The sequence below is a fragment of the Oryx dammah genome, unplaced genomic scaffold (assembly GCF_014754425.2).
Source record: "Oryx dammah isolate SB20612 unplaced genomic scaffold, SCBI_Odam_1.1 HiC_scaffold_3, whole genome shotgun sequence".
In the NCBI taxonomy this organism is placed as follows: Eukaryota; Metazoa; Chordata; class Mammalia; order Artiodactyla; family Bovidae; genus Oryx; species Oryx dammah.
In genome coordinates, this window is record NW_024070187.1 from 59,315,824 (window position 1) to 59,338,364 (window position 22,541).

The 22,541-nt window shown below is 43.7% G+C and overlaps 1 protein-coding gene across 6 annotated transcripts in view; it reads right to left on the bottom strand.

The window, feature by feature from the left end:
• The window catches only part of APBB2 (amyloid beta precursor protein binding family B member 2), a 376,132-nt gene that overhangs the window by 90,358 nt on the left and 263,233 nt on the right, over positions 1 to 22,541 (bottom strand). For 3 of the 6 annotated variants that reach the window (XM_040238096.1, XM_040238097.1, XM_040238095.1), the window contains exons 8-10: positions 18,521 to 18,583; positions 18,051 to 18,136; positions 17,896 to 17,956 (exon numbers count right to left, since the gene is read on the bottom strand). In XM_040238096.1, the coding sequence (XP_040094030.1) occupies positions 17,896 to 17,956; positions 18,051 to 18,136; positions 18,521 to 18,583 (210 nt within the window). The remainder of the gene's footprint in view (positions 1 to 17,895; positions 17,957 to 18,050; positions 18,137 to 18,520; positions 18,584 to 22,541) is intronic. The other 3 variants (XM_040238101.1, XM_040238100.1, XM_040238099.1) reach the window with 1 other exon arrangement.

Here is a 22,541-nt window from a genome sequence, read left to right on the forward strand (position 1 = left end):
CCAGGGTCTCCCGGTCCATGAGTGGCGGGTGTGGGTAGGCAATGGGGTCTTCTGATTCTCCCCTTTGCCACCTCCCCCAGGAGCCACCTGAGATGAGACCCCTTGGGTGTGCTCTTTCTCATCCCCCACAATGCCTAGGTAAGCGCCACACACACCAGCAGCACTTAATATCTGTCGATTCATTTTTTTCCTCTAATGAGAAGATGCAGGGTCTCCTAAAGAAAGTCACTAAAACTAACTGAAGCAATATAAATTATAAAGAAAGGTGAAGGAAGTCTGGATTAATTTTTTCAGAGAAGAATGAGAAAGGCTATGGAGAAGTAGCTGGAAGTGTTGGGGAAGATGCAACCCAAAGTCCTCCTTCTACACAGGGTATCAAGTAATGACCAGGGGCTCTAGAATGACAAGAATTTGGAGAGAGGGAATGATGAACTTTTTTTTTTTAATTCTATACTTTGCGATTGTGCTTTTTAAAAAATAAATTTATTTTTAATTGGAGGATAATTGCTTTACAATACTGTGTTGGTTTCTGCCATGCATCAACATGAATCAGCTATAGGTAAATGTATGTCCCCTCCCTCTTGAACCTCCCTCCCACCCCTCTAGGTCACAGAGCACCTGATTTGAGCTCCCTGCATCATATAGCAAATTCCCACTGGCTATCTATTTTACATATGGTAACATATATGTTTCGATGCTACTCTCTCTTTGCCTGGTGGCTTAGAGGTTAAAGCGTCTGCCTGCAATGCGGGAGACCTGGGTTCAATCCCTGGGTCGGGAAGATTCCCCTGGAGAAGGAAATGGCAACCCACTCCAGTATTCTTGCCTGAATCCCATGGACAGAGGAGCCTGGTGGGCTACAGTCCACGGGGTCGCAAAAAGTCAGACATGACTGAGTGACTTCTCTTTCTTTCTTTCTTTCTTCCCTTCTCCTTCCCCAGGCTCCCCTTGTGGCTCAGCTGGTGAAGAATCCACCTGCAGTGTGGGAGACCTGGGTTTGATCCCTGGGTTGGGAAGATCCCCTGGAGAAGGGAATGGCTACCCACTCCAGTATTCTGGCCTGGAGAATTCCATGGACGATATAGTCCATGGGGTCGCAAAGAATCAGACGTGACTCAGCAACTTTCACTTTTGCTTTTTTCTTTCCCCACTGTGTCCACAGTCTGTTCTTTATTTCTGCATCTCCACTGCTGCCGTACAAATATTTTATCAGTACCATCTTTCTAGATTCCATATATAGGTGTTAATACACAATATTTGTTTTTCTCTTTCTGACTTACTTCACTCTGTATAATAGCGTGTGGAGAAAAGGAAACTCTCTTGCATTTCTGGTGGGAATATAAATTGATACAGCCACTATGGAGAACAGTATGGAGATTTCTTTAAAAAATTAGGAATAAAACTACCATATGGAGTTTCCCGGGTGGTCAAGTGGTTAAGAATCTGCCTGCCACCACAGAGGACATGGGTTTGATCCCTGATCCAGGAAGATCTCATATGCCATGGAGCACTAAGCCTGTGCATAACAGCTATTGAGCCCACATGCACTAGAGCCTGTGCTTGGCAACAAGAGAAGCTGGCACAATGAGAAGTCTGCCCACTGCAATTAGTGAGTAGCCCCTGTTCACCACAACTAGAGAAGGCCCAAGGGCAGCAGCAAAGACCCAATGCAGCCAAAAAGAAAGAAAGAAAGAACATTACTGTATGACCCAACAATCCCACTACTGGGCACATATCCTGAGGAAACCATAACTGAAAAAGATACATGTACCCCAATGTTCATTGCAGCACTATTTATAATAGCTAGGCTATGGAAGCAACCCAGATGCCTATCGACAGATAAATGGATCAAGAAGTTGTGGTACGTATATATACACACTCAGCCATAAAAAGGAATGCATTTGCATGAATTGTAACGAGGTAGATGAACTTCTCAACATAAAGGGATAAAACAAGGAAACTCTACCAAGGGGGCTTTGGGCTCTTCACCCCAGGGGCAAAGTTTTAAAAGCAGGATGTTGAATTAACCGTCCCCAGTGATGTCCCTGTTTCAACAGAGATGACCAGCTTAGAGGTGCTATCTAAGTTATGATTCTGCATGCAAAATGCAACCTCTTTGAAACTTATTCCCCAATAATACATGAGACCCTCAACTGTCCCACTTCTCAAATTGCTTTGGGAAGAGTCTTTACATCTTGAAGGAGAAGAAGGTAGTTCCACTTAAGCACATAAAAGAGGACACAAAATAAAATGTTTATTTCTGTCTTGAGAATCTCTTCACTTATTAACAATGTGGAGGGCCCCAGTGCTGGCAAAATCACGTTACCTGAACTCTACACAGCTCCCTCTGGGGAGAACGAGGACCAGCTTCACCTAGCACACCCCCAACCCCCAGTACGAAGTGAGCGCTGGCACGCGCTCATCTCGGCAGACTTGAACCTTCCACAGAGTGAGGTCTGCAAAGAGCTCCAGAGGAACACGGAGGTTCTGCATAAATGTGATGCCAAAACAACTATGGGCCGATGGTGAATTTCTGAGCTTCCTGTGTCAATTTCCCCCCCGCCCCCATGTGTTAACTTTTTAATAAGTTTTAAAAAAGATTTTGGGGAAAATGTTTTACAGGTGCTACATTATTTATCAACACTTATCTTGCGGACAATATAAGTGCTTTAATGCTGTTAACGGCAGCAGGCCAGACTCCAGGCCAGACTCTGCTGCAATCCCCTACTTTTTGGCAGTCTTTGTAATCTCTGAAATCACTGCAAACATTGGGGAGAAGTAGCAACCACGGAAGGAACAATCTAGAGTTTCCTGTAAAAGGAGGGCAACTCTGATGTCCATAATACAGAGAACCTTGGAATTTTTGTTTCTGTTTTGTTTTAAAGCTAATCTAAAGCTCCTGGTGGCTGAAGCCCAAAGCTTTTCAACTAGAACTCAGAGGTCTGAGACCAACCTCAGGCTTGGATTCTCCCTGGGCATTGCGAAGAGAAGACTCTCATTACTGAACTCAAGTCACTGCCATCCGGGCTGAACCGCCGAGGGATTCTGAATTGATGCAGGATTTACATAAATGTGCATCAACATAGAGAAGAAGGGGAGAGTAATATGCTCTGTGTAAAGTGAGAAATCACACACACACACAACAACCAGTTAAAAACCTGTTTCAGGATTTGTTTTGTCTATTAAATGAGGCACCACACACTCAACCCCATTGACACAGAGGAATTCTTTATTCCTATCGTCACTATCTCCTTTCTGAAAATTAGATTTAAAAATCCCTCATATAACTTGTATAAGCTGGTACTGTCTGCATTTTCATTAATAACCAGTGTGTTACCAGACATTATTTGTTTTATTTTCTAAAGTCTGAAGAAACTAAAGTAATCCTGCTTCACTTAAGCTATGACATGCTGCTGCTGCTGCTAAATCGCTTCAGTTGTGTCTGATTCTGGGCGACCCCTTAGATGGCAGCCCACCAGGCTCCCCTGTCCCTGGGATTCTCCAGGCAAGAACACTGGAGTGGGTTGCCATTTCCTTCTCCAATGCAGGAAAGTGAAATGTGAAAGTGAAGTCACTCAGTCGTGTCCAACTCTTAGTGACCCCATGGACTGCAGCCTCCCAGGCTCCTCTGCCCATGGGATTCTCCAGGCATGAGTACTGGAGTGGGGTGCTATTACGGCACGCTATAATATGCCAATTGCTAAAATGATTCCCAAACCAGTTGGATTAGAGAGAGAGGGAGGGTGGCCTAAAGATGGCATGCTTGGGACTGGGCTCAGCCCCACACTGCCTCTAGCTGATGGGACCCACACAGCAGCAAAAAAGAATAATTCACCATGGCTGATTGGTCTGCTGGGAACCATTACATCAGAATTTTCTAAAGAAACTCTTGGAAGACCAAAATCACATGTCATATATATCAAAGCATTTCTATAACATCTTACTTAGTCTTCATAGTAACACTATGAGTTTCCCAGACTAGGCATTAGTGCCATCCCATTTTACATATGAGATAAGTGATGTCCAGAGAGGTTAACAAAGTCACACAATAGTATTGGGGCCAGAACCCAGGTATTCTCACTCCTGTTTCATACCCTTTCCCCTTGGAACATGGTCCTACATTAGGGACAAAGGCTCTGGCTGTTCTTTCCTCTTTGGTCATTCACTGGGATTCAGCTGCTTCAACAATCCACTGAAACACACACACACAGACACACACACAAGATAATTTTTTTCCTCTCAATCTTCCAATGGCATGCTTGCAAGGCCATGGGAAGGCCCACCTCCATGAGAGGAAGCACAGCCCAGAAATGAAAAGCTTGGTCTCTGAAGCCAGGCTGCCTGGGTTCACATCTCAGCTCTGCCATTTATCAGCTGTGGAACTGTGGGCAGGATTCTGTGCCCCAGTTTCAACTAAATATAGGAGACATAAGAGAACACAGCTCATAGGGCTTGCGGGAAGCAGGCGCTGGAAGCAGGATGTGGGTGTTTGCAACTGCCTTTCACAGAGGTGCTAGATGAGCCTGAAAGACAGGAAACGAGCTTTTTCTGACTTTAGCTTCAAACCACCTTGGTATATGTGTACCCCATACACACTAAGCATGAATTTGAGCAAGCTCTGGGAGTTGGTGATCGACAGAGAAGCCTGGTGTGCTGCAGTCCATGGGGTCGCAAAGAGTAGGACAGGACTGAGCGACTGAACTGAACTGATACACACTAAATGTTCAATGAACGTCAGTGATCATCACTGGTATTATCAGAACGCAGGCTTTAGAGTCGGCTTCAGTCAGGTTCAAATTCATCCACAGAACAGATCTGTCATTTTAGGAAAGTGACTTGGGGTCTCTGAATCTCAATTTGCTCATCCATAATATGGGAGGAACAATGTCACCCTCCTTTGCAGGGTTGCTCCGAGAATCAGATGGCCTACTGCAAGTAAAGTGCCCAGCAGTGTGCCTAGCACATGGCTGGAGCCAGAGCTGTTAGTTACCTTCTCCACCCACCCTCTACCGTTGCCAAACGATGAAGGTCTACGTTGGGTATCCATTCATTTCATTGTTTCCACATCTCAACCAAAACGTGGCAGACATGTATTAGAATACCTGAAGCAGGAGAGATGTCTTCTTTATAAGGTATTTTATTTACTAAGTGGCATTGCCTCATAGCATTAGGTGAAGAGGGAAAACTGACATTTTCTATAAAATAAGCTCTAGGTTGCCATTGCTCTCATTTGATCTCACAGCTCTGATAAAATCACAACTCTCAGAAAGGCTTTTTGAGAAATCATATATTCTGGCTTCTAGGGTCCATGTGTCATTTATAATAGGCCAACATTTCAGCTTTGTTAGAGACAGGGGTAGTATGCTGGTCAAACCGACCATTGCGCATGTGGCTGGAGCTGAAAAGGGGGCCTCAGGCGGGGACCCATGTCTCCTTCTTGAGCAGCAGGTCTGCTGAGAGAATGAGCGACTGTAAAGGAACGTGAAGGGACACCTTTCTGCCCTGTGCACACAGGAGGTGAACTGTAGCATTGTTTGGCTGGAGATCTGGGTTAAGAATGTGCTGGTTCAGTTTTACTGAATTGATTTTCAGTCTGAGGATTTCTTAAGGTCAAATTGAATTGTTTTAAATAGTCAAAAATTGAGCTATAATTGATACATAACATTGATGTAAGTTTAAGGTACAACAGGCTGATACGTTAATATATTTCAGTAAGATCACCACCGTAGTGTTCATTAACCCCTCTATCACATCGTATTTTTATCATTTCTCTTTTCTGGTGGGAACAACCAAGACCTAGTCTCTTAGCAACTTTGACATTTTCCATACAGTATTGTTGACTATAATCACTACACTATATTGGAGCTCCAGGATTTATTTGCCTCCCAGCTGCAAGTATGTACCCTTAAACGTCTCCCACTTCCCTATTTTCCAGCCCCTGGCAACCACCAGGGGATACTTGGTTTCTATGAGTTCAGCTTTTTTAGATTCCACATATGAGACATCATACAGTATTTGTCTTTCTCTTAGTATAACACCCTTAAGGTCCACTCACATTGTGGACTCACTCCACCACACAGATATACTACATCTTCTTCATCCATCTGCTGATGGACACTTAACGCTGTTAAACTATTTATGGATTATGCTTAGCGAACTGATCTCAAATGTCTCCTTCAACACAAAGCAACTGAAATTCCACTTATAGCTGCAAATTATTTCTCCCTTCTTTAAGTTCAATAACATCGTAACTGTCATTCTTAAATGAGACTACCATTGTCTCTGCTATTATTTTCTTTTGCTCCCCTCCTTGATCTGATTGATTATATCATCTTGCACACCATAGCTGTTGACTAAGTATAGCATATACAGAACGACTGGATGGATTACTTGGTTGCAGACAATTTGAGGGCTGTCACTCTTGGTGTCAATTTAAGAGACTGAAAATACACAAGCTTGACTATTAAAACCATTTCCTTAAAAGCACCAGAACCTGAACAGTGAAAGATCTTAGTCTTTGATACTTGTGGCTTCATACTCTAACGTGATTTTAAATAGGAGGTGAAAGAGTGAGAGAACAGTGCGGCTTAGTTAAATGCCTCAGTGTCTGAATCTTTCTAATAGTGCTCTAGGAGGAACCATTGTTTCTTTGTCAATTTCATTAACTGAAAATAAATAAGAAATGGCCACAGTACTACATCAATACTGGCACCAGAATTAAGTCCTGAGAAGATAATGCCCAGTATGTGTTGCTTGGAATGCTAGCTTCAGGACCCCCAGGTCCTGAGCAGCTGGCTCTCCCTGGAAGGCCCCGCTGGATGAAGGCAGGTGCTGCTGCTGCTGTTTCTCTGGAGGCTGTTCAGCTCTGCGACCACCCACAACCCAGAATTCTCGGCCAGGATCTCATGGGGCCAGGACGCCCACCTCTGCCACTGCTGCTGGGGGTTGCCCATCACTTCACTTGCCTCCTTCCTTCAGGAGAAGGAGGAAGTCTGCCTCTCCTTAATTAGCCTTCCAGGCACCTGCCCACTGCAGGGCATAGCTGCCAACAGTGGGATAACAATGCAATTTGTTTCAACAGCGCCTTTCAAAACCCAGGGTTCACACGGCTGCCAATTCCTCGACTGCTCATTCAGGCAAGCGAAGTGACCAGAAGTTAATAAGAGAGAAGGAGCCATGGTTCTGCTGGAAACGCAGCATTATGCATGGTCATGTTGGCAAATAAAGGGAGGAAAACAGTCTCAGAAACACAAAAGCTGTCCTCTGGGCTGGGAGACAAAATGAGTACTGAAGGCCACTGGCTCAGTGTCCAAGAGGCAGCGAGTGTTGCTCTGCTCAGCAGAAAATCATGTTGGTCCACAGTCAGGAGCCTGGCTTGAGTCCTGCTCTCCCCAGACCAGCTATACACTCCTGGGCAGATGACTCGGCCTCTGTGTGCTCCGTCCACCTCTCCTAAGGCTTCATGAGATGGTCCTTGTTTTCTCTTCGTGAATGTCAACCTGAAAGCCATTTCATTTGGCCGAGGCTTGGTATGTTCATCCTTGGCTCTGTGCCTCGGTTTCTTGATTCAACTGTGTTGACAGCCATGCCCTTCACTGAGGGCATTTTCCCTGAATGACTAAAACGTGAGAATGACATCTGTCATAGACTGTATGTCCCAAAGACGTCAATGATAAAGCTCCCCCGTCCCACATGCTCTTAACAGCATGACCTTGACATTCTCCTTGAAGAGGCGGAGCCCGGGTTTCCACTCCCGGGTCTGGGCTGTGACTGCTCTGATCCGCTGAGTAGGGTGGAAGTGATGTGGGGCTGTTTCCTGAAACAGCCTCATCTCACCTGGTGGCTTCAGCTTCCTACTCCTTGGAAGCCAGATACCACATGAGAAGTGTACCTGCCTACCCAAAGACCACCACTCTGTGAGAACTCCAAGCCCCATGGAGATGCCACATGAAGAGAGACAGACGCCTAGGAACACTGAGCTAGCAGGCGCCAGAGTGAAGAAGCCATCTTGGAAGTGGATTCTCCAGCCTCACCTGCTCCCAAATGCCCCCATGTGGGTTGAAAAGGAACTGCACCACTGAGCCCTTCCCAAATTCCTGAATCCACCAAATTTGTTTCCTGAGCAAAACAGTTGTCTTAAGCTACCATGTTTTGGTGTAGTTTATTACACATGTACATAGGAAAAGACAGCAGAAACAATTGTTATCTGCAGTACTGGACAAATACAGATGGTCTCATTTTAACAGACCTGTTCTTAGAAGCATTTGCTGAAAATCAACACAAAATTACACATGAAATTATTTTTTAATCTTCTGCATTTACATTTAAATTTTGGAGGATTTCCCTAGTGGTCCAGTGGTTAAGAAAATCCACCTGCCAATTCTGGGGTCATGGGTTCGATCCCTGGTCTCCTGAGCTCACATGCCACAACTGCTGAGGCCCATGCTTTGTGTCAAGAGAAGGAGAAGCCATTGCAAGGAGAAGCCCACGGACAACTAGAGTAGCCCCTGCTTGCTGCAACTAAAGAGAGCCCTCACGCAGCAACAAAGACCCAGTGCAGCCATAAATAAATCAATAAGTCTGGGAAGAGAATCACCAAATCCCGTTGCAATCCAAGTACACTCATTGGTTTAGGCCTCATCTCCTTCTGGAAAAGCCATCCTTACTCCCAGCCAGGGTAGGTGTCCCTGGCAGAGCATCCTTTCACGGCACCAGAGCTCAGCACTGAATTTGCCTGTTTGCTGTCGGCCCCTTGACGGCAGGGGTCATGGCCACTCCTCCTTGCGAGAGCTGAGTCACAGTGGCTAATGCAGAAAGTATGACTGAGATAGTTCTAACCACTTGACATACTATGTTACGTTTGTATCAGTTCACTTAATGTTTGCTATAGCTTTGTGGGGTAGGCACTATTATCACTCCCACTCTCCAGATGAGGAAACTGAGGCACAGAGAGGCTAAGTACCTTGCCCAACATTACCCAGCTAAGTAACCAGCAGAGTCTGGCTTTGAACCCAAACAGCTGGGGTCCCGAGTCCATGCTCTTGGCCATTATAACACATGACTTCTCCTTTAACATTCAGGATTCAATAAATGTTTTTGACTCAATGAGTCAACAACAGAAATCAAACCCAAGCTTCTCACACAGATGAGGATTTCTGAAAGAAAAAAATCCAGTGCCATGTGAACAAAAATCAATTCTAAGAACTATACAGACATAAAAAATCCCATATAAATGCTAAGTAATGACAACGAATTTGCTACAAAGACCAGAAATAAACCTGAATGAGAAAAGATACTCCCTACCCTTCCTGTTTATCTATTAGTGCTAATCTAGTCAGTAGCCACTAATAGAATTACTTCGGGAAAATCTATTCTAAGAGGAACCAAGGGAGGACACAGATAAATAAATCTCACATACAAATACTGGAATCTCAAGTTCATTCACCATTCATTTCTGAAAGTGTCTCTACCAGACCTACTGATCTGTATCATCTCTTCCCCCTTTGTCTCCATCTGGGCCAGGGTATAACAAAAGAGGAAAGAGACAAGCAACGCTTTCACAAAAAGCAATGCCTGGGAAAAACACCCCTGATACACTGAGAACTCGCTGCAAGTGGCCATGCCTGAACTGGGAGGTCCCGGATACAAAGACTGTAGAGGATGCATGAACACAAAGCTTGTTGACCAGATTTCAAACTTTTCACTGTTGCTACTTGACAGCACGTTGTGTACAGACCAGCAGCATCAGCAGCACGCTAGAGCTTAGCAGAATCACAGTACCTTGCAGTCTGGTCCCAGGACAACTGAATTCGAATTTGCCAACGTGGGCAGGAAAGTTTGAAAGCATTGAAAAGGACTGGACCACGTGAATGTGGGGGATGGTGGAAAGGAAGGGAGGGGTCTGTCCTGAAGCAGTGACCCTCTGGTCCTCCTACCCTGCCTTACCTCCAATATTCCTGCTACCTCCATTCCAAATGTCACACAGACGGAAATGGTCACTGGGAGTGGGTGGACACCAACTGAGACTTTGTGGAGTCAACTGCAACAAACCTAGAGTCCCAGTTCCACAGGTTACTGGCTGTGATAAAAGAATTATTTAACCTGTTTGAAGCACCAATTTCTCATCTGTAATACACGGGAAATAACCATGGTGCCTTGCATTTGCAGGAAAACTGCATGTTAGGGTCCAACATGGTGCAGGGTGCAGGAGGAGAGTGAGGTCAGAAAAGGGAGCCAGCCCTGCCTCCAACCCTCCAAGCCAGCCCTCCCTCTGGACCTGGAGACAGAGCAGTCGGAACTATTTCATCTCCAGATGCCAGAGATCAGGACTGCTCATTCCACTTCAGATCTCAGAACCAGACTTCATTCCTCAGAACCAGAAGTGACTTAATAACACATTCATTTTACAGCCAAGGAAGCTGAAACCCAGATAATTTAATGCTTGGGACAATACCACCTTCCTTACCCAGTTCCTTTGTCGTGGATGCCAAAGAGCAGTGTTCTAAATGCCGATCTAATTACTTCTCCTCACAAATATCCTGAAAATGATTTATTATACACTCAGAGAAGACAGAAGGATGGGGTGATCAAAGGCCCAGGAGACCACCTTCGAATACATCTCCACCACTGATTGTGTGACCCTAGTAAAGTTATGTACTCAAAATTTCTGGAGCTTACCTTTTCACCTGTAAGAGACCCATCAGACCATCTTTAATGTCATTTCTAGCTACAAGCATCACTGACTCAATGGACCTGAATTTGAGCAAGCTCCAGGAGATGGTGAAGGACAGGGAAGCTTGGCATGCTGCAGTCCATGGGGTCGCAAAGAGTCGGACACAACCGAGTGGCTGAACAAGCTACAGGCAATTCAGTCCAGATGAAATGCCAGTTTCTCTATGGATGTAATTTTTAATACTGTCCACGAGATGGCAGAACACCTCCTTTACAGAAGTCCAGCATAGTGACACAAAGGGAAGAAATTCTAAGGAGTTAGTATGTATTTTTCAAAGCATTCAGTTTTCAACAGATTAATTATAACTGGATGTATCTTAGTGTTACTCATTCTAGTCAAGCATTTGGCCAGCAATAAGCCATATGCCAGGAGAAAAGGAAAGTTTTAAAGGGCTAAATTAGGATTTTAAGGTATGAAGGTAGGATGAGCACAGGGGCAGATGCAGAATTATGGACATTGATAAGTGCAAGCTACATGGCCACCCAAACACGGCAAGAAACTGCCTTCTTGACAAATGAAGCACAAAAGGCGATTATCTACAAAATGTTTGGATTTACAAACATTTAAAAAACATTTTCACATAAAGAATCTGAAAAAGAATAGATACATGTATAAGTATAACTTGAGTCACTTTGCCATATACGTTAAACTAACGCAACACTGTTAATCAATGATACTCCAATATAAAATGCAAAGTTTAAAAACAGAATTTTCACATGGAAAAGTGACACAAAACAGACAAAGAAAAAATAATTAGATTACAAACAAAGTTTTGAATTTAAAAATGCAGAGAGATTAAACACCCTGTGCTGTCCTGAAACCAAAGACAGACCTAGAAAAAGGACTGGTAAAATCAGAATAGATTTTAGTTAATAAAAAAAAATTAATTAATTAAAAAAGATTTTCGTAATAGTTTTGTACCACTATTCAGGTTTGACAAGGGCACTACGGTTACGTAAAAGAAAGGGAAGCTGGGAGATGGGAATATAGGATCTCTCTGTACTATCTTTGCCACTTTTCTGTATATCTCAAATTATCCCAAACCAAAGTTTTCATTTTAAAAATGGACAGAAAAGCAAGAGGCAAAAACAGCCAAGAAAGGACAGAGACATGGAGTTCCTTAATAAACGCAGGGTTTTGTAACTGACACAACAAATGTCCTAGTTGATAACTTAAGAGGAGGAAATTTAAAGTAGGAGGCAGTAGCTCACATGCAATATAACTAATAATGTGAATAAGTAAAAATGGCAAAGCCTAGAGGACAGTGGGCAGCGGACAAAGGTGTCTTCTGGGGTATTACAGATGGAATGACACGCTGCTGCAGCCTTTCTGGAAAACAATTTTGCAATAAGTGACAGAAGCTATAAGCTGATAGCCTCTGACCTGGTAATACTGGTTTCAGCAATCTGTACCAAAGCAATGATTTAAAGGGAAAGAAAGCCACCTATTTTTATGAAGTTGTAGCTCTGCTCTGTAGTACTGGAAACTGTATGACTACCGGGTATCTAGACAGATTATGGTGCAATTATTTAAATAGAATAGTATTAATAGAATTAAGAATAATAAATCTGAGAACTGTGGAAAGGAACAGGTAAAATGATTTTTTAAGAGCTCAGTACATGCAATGTAGTATCCTGGATTAGGTCCTAGAACAAAAAAAGGCTATCGGTGGGAAACACTGGAAAATGGGAATGAACAAAGCCTATTTTAGTTAGTGATATGGTCTCAATATTATTTTCTTACTTTGGATAACTGTCCCTGATTTTGAAGATGTTATTATGGGAAGATAGGTGGAAGGTAATATGGAAACTCAGTCTTGGTGACTTTTGTATAAATTATATAATTATCTTAAAAGAAAAAGCTAAAGAGCTCAGAATTATATACAAACTTATGCATACACGGCAATCAACTAAAAAACACATTCGCTGTATAAAAAAGTAGGTCGGCTCATAAAACACTGTCAGAGTTATAAAAATACTTTGCTCTTGTGGGAAGGCGGGGGTAGTGTGGGGAGAAGAGATCATTTATGATGGTACTTAGATTTTCACTGAGCAACTGATTATCAGGATGTTTAGACTCAGAGTGGCTAGAGGGAATTTTGAAATATTCACATCCTGATGGCCTAAAAACAACTTTTATTTTTCCAGCAACTAGGTTTCATTGAGGGAGTAAGGAAGACACTTTCTCTAACAATCTATTTATTCTCCAGGGACTGTATTGAGAATTCCATCATACATGAAATTAAATATTTTTTTTTCCCTAAAGAAAGGACACCTTCTGCTTGTTTATGGGGCCCTCAGTTCCTGGGTTGTTGGCAAATTAAAAAGAATGGAAAGGGCTAACTAAAGATACCCTTTAGATATCTTTAGATCTATGGAAAGCTTGAACATCTGGGAACCTACATCTTGCCACTTCTGCCTGCTTAGGTGCCCCAGCAGCATAAACAGGCAAGGAGAAACCAAGAGGCAGATGGGACAGGCCAGGGGGTAGTGGCGATGGAGAACCCCTCCAAAGTGGACTCATCAATGTCAGTTCTAAACCAACGGACTTATTCCCAATTTGTAAAAAATAATTTCATTTAGTGTTGCTGGAAACAGCACTGAAGGATTATCTGAGCCTTCCCTGCAGGGTCTCCCCCGGCCCACTTCCGTCACAGGGTGGCGAGACCCTGCATCCAGAGAAGCACAGCGAGACTCCTCAATTTCTCCAAAGGGGCTCCATGTGCGTGGGGCATCCAAAGTGTGTGGCTCTGCCAACTGCCAGCCACTCAATGAGCCCCTCTAGCCACCACTGCCCCCCTGACCCTGTCCTTCCTCCTGTTTTGGTCCAACTTTTTATCAAAAGCCTGGTTGAAATGACACCACTGAGGGATGGTCTGAAAAAACCTGTGGCCCATCCATTTCACTTCTAGACTTCACCTCTGACTCAAGTCAGACCAGAAAGCTGGTCCACACTGTCATAATTCTCTACCAGTTTACTTGAAATTGGTTTGTCCTTTGCTTCCAATGAGCAAAATTCAAATTTCTCTCTCCCTCTCTCTCTCTGTGTATATAAGTGTGTGTGTGTGTGTGTGTGTATCTATATACATACTCCAAATATACATATATATATATTTGGAGTATATCACATTAATTGATGGTGGCCCCTAAGTGAAGCTCCAATTGAGACTTTTTTGGGGGCAGTCTAGTGAGCATGGGCTCTGGAGCCAAATCCTGACTCTGCTATTTAACTAGCTGCTTAACTTCCTATGCTTCAGTTTCCTTATCTGCAATAATGAAACTCAGTTCAGTTCAGTCGCTCAGTTGTGTCCGACTCTGCGACCACATGAATCGCAGCACACCAGGCCTCCCTGTCCATCACCAGCTCCCAGAGTTCACTCAGACTCACATCCATCGAGTCAGTGATGCCATCCAGCCATCTCATGCTCTGTCGTCCCCTTCTCCTCCTGCCCCCAATCCCTCCCAGCATCAGAGTCTTTTCCAGTGAGTCAGCTCTTCCCGTGAGATGGCCAAAGTACTGGAGTTTCAGCTTCAGTGTCATTCCTTCCAAAGAACACCCAGGGCTGATCTCCTCCAGAATGGACTGGTTGGATCTCCTTGCAGTCCAAGGGACTCTCAAGAGTCTTCTCCAACACCACACTTCAAAAGCATCAATTCTTCGGCACTCAGCTTTCTTCACAGTCCAACTCTCACATCCATATATGACCACTGGAAAAACCATAGCCTTGACTAGACGGATCTCTTTTGGCAAAGTAATGTCTCTGCTTTTGAATATGCTGTCTAGGTTGGTCATAACTTTCCTTCCAAGGAGTAAGCGTCTTTTAATTTCATGGCTGCAGTCACCATCTGCAGTGATTTGGGAGCCCCCAAAAATAAAGTCTGACACTGTTTCCACTGTTTCCCATCTATTTCCCATGAAGTGATGGGACCAGATGCCATGATCTTCCTTTTCTGAATGTTGAGCTTTAAGCCAACTTTTTCACTCTCCTCTTTCACTGTCATCAAGAGGCTTTTTAGTTCCTCTTCACTTTCTGCCATAAGGGTGGTGTCATCTGCATATCTGAGGTTATTGATATTTCTTCCAGCAATCTTGATTCCAGCTTGTGCTTCTTCCAGCCCAGCATTTCTCATGATGTACTCTGCATATAAGTTAAAGAAGCAGGGTGACAATATACTGCCTTGACGTACTCCTTTTCCTATTTGGAACCAGTCTGTTGTTCCATGTCCAGTTCTAACTGTTGCTTCCTGACCTGCATATAGATTTCTCAAGAGGCAGGTCAGGTGGTCTGGTATTCCCATCTCTCAGAATTTTCCACAGTTTATTCTGATCCACACAGTCAAAGGCTTTGGCATTGTCAATAAAGCAGAAATAGATGTTTTTCTGGAACTCTCTTGCTTTTTCCATGATCCAGTGGATGTTGGCAATTTGATCTCTGGTTCTTCTGCCTTTTCTAAAACCAGCTGGAACATCTGGAAGTTCACGGTTCACGTAGCTGGGCTACTGAATCCCTTAAATTTTTGTGAGGATGAGAGTTAACAGCAATGAAGTCTTTAGGATTATGTCTGGCAAAAAGTTAGTACTCAATAAATGTTCATTATTATAATTATTTTATAATAGAGCCCTGGAAAAACCATTACATTCCATCAGGACCTGAGATGCTTCTACCTCAGGCACAGTGCAGGCACAGAGGGCAGGAATCTGAAACCCTTCTCTCCCCCCAACAGGCTTGGGGTCCCCTAGACCTAGGGGAGGAGTGGGGTAGTTAGAAGCATACATTGTTTGCAGAAGTTCTTACAAGATTCTGAGACGCCCTTACAGGAATTCATACCATTTACTGTAAGAATCCTCAATGTAAACAATCACCAGGAAGCACAAAGATGAACCCAAAGGTCAATGTTCATAACTATGCCAAGTCCTATACGCTGAAAAACCACGCTTTTTCCTTCTCCCCAGTCTGATCTGTCCTAACTCCATCTACTGTCCCAGTACAGACAGATGCACTGATTATCCATTATGTTTTCTGTGGCTTCTAAGTTTTCTTATAAGCCTTCTCAGATCTTTTATGGAACAAAGAAGGATATAAAATAAATAATACAACACATACACTTTTTGTTTTGAACTAAGTACAACTTCAGTTACTTATGAGAAAGCTGAGCCTCCTTATTCACATAAATTCCTAATAGGTGCTGGAATAGACATGCTGGCAATAGAACAGGGGAAGGTCAAGAATTCAGTAAGCAATAAACTGGGAGGAAAAAAGAGAAAGTGTCATCTTAGGTAACAGCTCAACCAGACCTCCTATTCCTGTTACTAATTTGATCTGCGTTCCGTGCATCACCCTCCTGGTCTACTGTCGTCAGTTTCACACTCAGCTTTACAGACATCACTGACCCTGCCCTTCTGGGTAAAGCAAAATAATGCTGCTGCTCACCTTTCTTCCTCCAGCCTTTGCTGACAGCCCTTGTAAAACACCTGGTAGAAAAGCAAATTATTCACAGCCCCCCTTACTGTGTTCCTGTGTTCCTTCCCTTTCTCACCATACAATTTATCTTTAAAGGTCAGGGTGTCAGCAGCAGACCAAGAACTTGTTCAGAACACTGCTGGCTCTGGAGCAGCCATCATCCAACCAGTATGTGCTTAGAACGAAGCTCAGCAAATTAAGAGCAACGGAGATTTCAACTGCAAGCCCTGGGATTCTTACAGAACCAATGGCAATAAGGCAGCTTCCAGCCTAGGAGCTAAGGTTTTGAACCTGGTTGGTGTTCCCCACTTAACTACTGCTACAGGAACCTATTTGCTGTTTTATGCATAGACATAGATCTGCTTTGGGATTCAGAAGAATATCTAGGTCCTGCTACATAAGATGCAAATGAAAACGTGTTTAAAAAGCAGTGGGAAAAAAGCTATAAAAAAGTATTGACATGAAGCTTTTTCCTTTCTTCTGCATTCTTTCTCTAGATTCCTAATGGTGTTTTTCTTTTACATGTATTCACTGCTGTGCTCTCTTGAGGATGGGGATACTTACAGGGTAAGTGCAGACCACCACAGGCCACTCATCCCCACAGACCATCAGCTGCTGGGATGATGTACCACGCCCTGGCCAAGAGTGGGGAAACTGAGCCAGGAATCCCCTTTCCCATGGACCCACCACCCTAGCTCACAGTAAACAGACGACCCTCCATTCTATTACAGCACCTGTGTCAGGGGATGTGAGGTACCTGAACTGGGAGTGGGCGGGGCCCCACTGTGTCACCCACTGATCACACCGCTATGTTGTCTGCCCGGGCTGGGCAGGTGACTACTTTGCTCCTTCCTAAGACACCATGGAGACTGTGTGCCTAACACAACCCTCCCCAGGCTCACACCCAGCCCCATACTGGGCTTGAAGGCAACAGCAAGTGGTGGGCAGGGGCAGGGATAGGGAGGTGGGCAGAGCCTGAGGTGCCAAGAAACGGGGAACAGGGAGCCGAGAAACAGAGGTAGGGAGGTGGCAGGACTGTGCATAAGCCAAGGCTCCAAGCCCCCCAGGGCACTCTCCACCGCCTCACTGGACTTTGCTTAGAGAACACAAAGGCAAAGATAAAAGCTTTAAGAACATCAAGCGAGCAACTGCACAGAGAAACACAGGGCCCTGATTCTTAGGGATCAATGTACAACTGTAACAGCTCATACCCAGCACCAGAAATCCAGAGCAAAAGTTCACTCTCACTTTCCACCATAAAACAGGCCAGTGTTTAGCACAGGGATGGCAAGGAGCTTTCACTGTGCACCTGTATGAGCTGCCCTGGAGGAGATGGGCGTGAGGGGTCCAGAGCACCTGTTCAACTCCCCTTCCACTGCATTGCAGGGTAGAGCCTGGCTTATCTTCAAAGGCTTCTGAAGCCCACCTGTTCAAACAATAATTTTATCGTGTTGCACAAAGAACTGATGGAGTGAGATACAAGCAGAGTTGTGATGATTACAGAAACCCTCCCAAACCTAACTTGGCTGAAAGGATTTACTTTAAGTGTTAGGGAGATTAGGACTCAGGGAGAGAGGACTCAGGGATAATTGCTTATTAAGTGGCTCTGGGTTAATAGTTTATAAAACCTGGGCCATTATCCCAAGTCATTATTCTGATGCAAGAATATAACTTGGTCACTGAAAGCACATTTCTTACAAACCTTAGCTTCTGGGTCACTGTTGATACTACAAGAATCATCATCATCGGCATGTGGAGCATTTCTAGAAAGAAAAACAGAAAATGGGACTTAGGATTCTATTGCAATCTCCAGCTGCACAAAGCCACACCTTCTGGCAGGTAAGTCCAATGCCCTACCTGAGTTTCAAGGATGCATAGCGCAGGGTGGCTCCTTCAAACTCTTTTAAACTGGGGTCCGGGTTGACTGTGGCCGCGTGCAAGTCCTAGAGGAAATGAGATCCCTGTTAATGCAGAAAGGCAGAAGGCCCAGTACATGGCCTCAGATATTAGAGGGGAGAGAAATCCTCCCAGCGCGAGGCAGAGAGTGTACGTGAGCTCAGGCAGAAAAAAAGGCATGCATGGGCTGCTGATACTGGCTCAGTGCAAATGCCGGTTCTTACAAGACAACAGGAACCGGGGGCGACCAGTCTGAAGTCATTCACAATGGGAGACATCAAAAAAAGCGACATGTGTGAGCCCCACCGCCTGAGCCAGAAGCCCCTCAGTCCGTCCCTGCAAGAATGCATGATATTCACAAAGAAGATGCAGCCACAGCCATGCAGAAAGGACAAAATACTGAATGAGCTAAAATCTGACAATATACTTGCCTTCCAAATGTCACTATTAATCTTTCCCCCATTCAGAACAGCAAAATCACTCCATGGCTGTTTCTAGACATATAATTATTCACATAGGAAAAAGCACATTGATTTAAAAAAAAAAAGAAAATAATAAAAGGGTAGAAAAGGAAAGAAAAGAAAAGAAAACACACACACAAGACACTGTTGTTAGCATTGAAATTCACGGGATGGGTTAGGGAACAAATTCACTCTAACAGCAACACGTAGCTTGCTCTCCCTAGATCCACATTGTCACTAGAGGCCCAGGGTAGGAGGGCAGGAGGGTGCTTTAATTACTTACCAAGACAAATGGCTGAATGTTATTACCAGACAGGGAAGTTATTATCTACATGTGGTCTTAAAAGCATACAATATGCATCGAAGTATTAAAGCCCTAGCATACCTAATTCCATAAGAATTTTTTCTCTCCTATTAACCAAAAGAACTGTTTTCTTGAGTTCATAGGCTGGTCAATGAGCTGGTTGAAAACTGGGGAGTGTCCATAGCTAGGGGCATAACAAAACTAGGGGCCAAATTATCTCCACTTAAGAAAAAAACAGTAATAAAGGACAGTAAGGCACCCTGCCTGACCTCATCTTGCTGAGATTTAATCTAATAAAAAAGAGTCTAGACAATCTAATGTAAATTCCCCTCATTCATACAAAGCTCTACTTCCTTGACACCCAAGCCTCTTCACAAATTAATATTCAGTCACAAAATGCTTTCCTAAACATACAAAGCGTGAAGCCTTGCCTGGCTGGCAAAACTCTTATAATAGACCTAGAATCTAAACGACTCCTTCCTTTATTCACCTCAGATAACATGGGACCATCTTTTTTCTTTCTACTCCATTAACTGAATATTCAAATATTTTTTATGTGACGTTTGGGGAATTAAATGATACTAATAAGACACCCAGGTACACTCTCATGAACTTGTTCCACTGATTTGTCCAGCAAATCTCTTTTCCTGAATAAGTCAACAGGAGGAACTCTTCCACCAAGTAACTTTTCAACTAAAGTTCTTTGAAAATGAGATGGTAGTGTTGACCCATAGCTTCGGCACACAATGAATACAATTTTCAAAGCCACTCAGAACAGAAGTGGCTGAGTTCAAATATCCCAGGTGTTGACAAATGCATTTATATGGCTCTGAAGGCCTCTCTGAGGGCAAAATCATTGCAAATTTGGATCTATCATCACTGCACAGCTGGCGTCACTGTTGCTTCCTCTTCTGGATTAGGCAGCTGACCTGCAGTTTTTCAAACTTAGACCACTGGGTCTATTTATTTTTTAAAATGATCTCTTTTACCGAGCACAGAACAGGAAAGTCGTCCAGCCCCTCACCTCTTTCCTCACTCCATCCTTCAAAAAGTATTCGGTTTTCACTAAGGAGAAAATATTACAGGAAAATCTTCAACTTGTCAGTTGGGAGGAACTGCTGCTGCTGCTAAGTCACTTCAGTTGTGTCCGACTCTGTGCGACCCCACAGATGGCAGCCCACCAGGGTCCTCTGTCCCTGGGATTCTCCAGGCAAGAATACTGGAGTGGGTTGCCATTTCCTTCTCCAATGCATGAAGTGAAAAGTGAAAGTGAAGTTGCTCAGTCATGTCAGGCTCTTAGTGACTCCATGGACTGCAGCCCACCATGCTCCTCCATCCATGGGATTTTCCAGGCAAGAGTACTGTGAACCCCCTAAAATGGGTTTGGGGTTTTGTGTTCTCCCTAACTGCATTCTTATGAAGAAATTTTTTAAAAAGGCATGTGTCTGACAAAAGTAATCTGAAATCAGAAATCATATTCAAAAGACACTGTGTTGGGATTATAGAGAGTGAAAGAAGAGCATTTTTAAAAACAAGTATTCAGAAAAGGCTCTGGCATTTAATCAAACATTTCTCTGTACATGTGTGTTTAAATTTATATATATATTTACTCACTGGATGCAGGAGTCCCTGTAAAGTAAAAGTTGTTTATGCTTCTAAGATTGTATGAATTCAGCTCTCATGCTACGGAGACATGAGTCAGCGGGGAAAATTCCAACAATCACATTTTATAGATTTAAATAAACAAAGGTGATATACAGTGATTTTGCAAAATCTTAAAATAACATATAAGTATTCCTAAATAAACCCTTTAGCACGGAACTCAAGCAAAGAAAAATGGAAACTAGTGTTATTTACTATGAACAAGCCAGAGTCTTTTTTTCCCTCCTAAATTTAAAATTTTCACTGACACTGAAGATGAGAAATGTTCTCCTTCACATAAGTGATTATAATTTTTCTTTTTAAAAATCAAGGGCAATGAAGGACAAAAACAACTTGTCTTAAATTTTAAGAAGGATATCGTCTATTCATCTATTTTTTTAATTAAGAGAGAATACAACATTTTAGCTAGTAATTTAAAGAAAAAAGAAACCAACAGAGATGCTTGGGTTCTACAGAAAGTCTGTAGTTTGGGTGATAGGAGTGAGGGATGAAAGAAAAGAGACAATAAAAGAGGAAAAGGCAGGCGGAGTAACCTAGGAAAGACAGACACAGGATAGAGATAAAAGGAGAACAGAGACCATCGTCTGTGAGCAACAACCTCTAATTGATCATCTCTCGGACAATGCAGCTAAAAAGCCTTGCACAGCGGAGAGATGCTGGTGTCAGTATTATGGTGGGCACACACTCTCCTGGTGCTTGCCGTGACCCTGGCCAGACTGCAGCAGCCCTTATCCTGATTATGGTGATCATGCTCAGGTCTGAGAGAGCCCCAAAATCCTAGCTCTGGGGGACTGACCCCGCACCTGGGGCATGGCACCTGCCGTGACCCTTCATGACCTTTCAGCATGGTGCCCTTCATGACCCCTTAAGGGAATCTGATTGTATAACTACAGTAGAGAGTTTTCTTCTTCTAGATTTCTCTTCTGGGATCTTAGAAAGCAGTTCCTCAAATCAAACAAAATTGATGCACTGTCCTTCTGCTGGAAGAAAGCTAAGAGTTGATCCTTTGACAATGTCAACAGAGCTTTCCTGAGGATGGGGTCCAAGGGGATGAGAAAGTCCCTGGAGGTGCTACGAAAGTCTTTATGAAGTGGTATCAACATGCAAACTGGAGAGCAAGAGTGAAGGGCTGAAGCCGCGGACAGCTGGGCAGACAGGGAAGCACATGAACATCCCACAGTGGTCTTGATGAAGCCACGATCACATCACCACTGCATGCTCTTCGGAAGCTATGAAGTCAACACAGCCGGCTGGGAAGCTCGGGTTCAAACCCTGCCTCTGCCCTCACCTGCTCTGTGAACTCAGTGCCCTGCATATCAGACAGGGCTAAAGAGACTTCCCACTGGAGTGTGGATACCATGAGGTCAAGAATGTGAGCCCTTGGCCCAGGGGCTGGCTGCCTGAAGCTGCCCAGGAAACAGCACTGTCCTCTACTCTTGCCATGGAGAAAATAAATAAAGGCATTTGTAAGAACAAAATGTTTGAGAGCCCAAGGACTACAGAGCATTATCAATTATGCTTCATAATCCTCTTCTGTCAAGATTTGAGCCATGGCCTTGATCATAAATGGCAGAGCACCTGGAATCTGGAATTCTGAATCAGCCAGACAGTGTTAACGAGCACTGTATCCATGTACATGAGATTATTTTTTCCTTCTTTTAAAACTGCTTTCTATGTTTTGTTGGATGCAACACTATCAAAAGAACAGTTATGGTTTGTCATGCAAACATAATACAAAACAGTTTTTAAAAAATCTAACTAGAAAACAGATTGACAAATGCTTGTGGAATTAAATTAGTCTGTGTGAGCAGCAGCACAATTTAGAAACTATAAACTAGAGAAAAATCAGGAGAGTTGAGGCTCTAGCGCCGGCTCTGTGGCTACAATAAGTCAGCAAAGAGCTCCCTCCCGCTATGAAGCCAGTTTATTCCTTCATTCAGCAAATATTTAATGAACGTTGCCACATACCAGGCACTGTGCCAAGTGCTGAGGATGCATGACGAGGGGGGCAGGTCCCAATCCCCC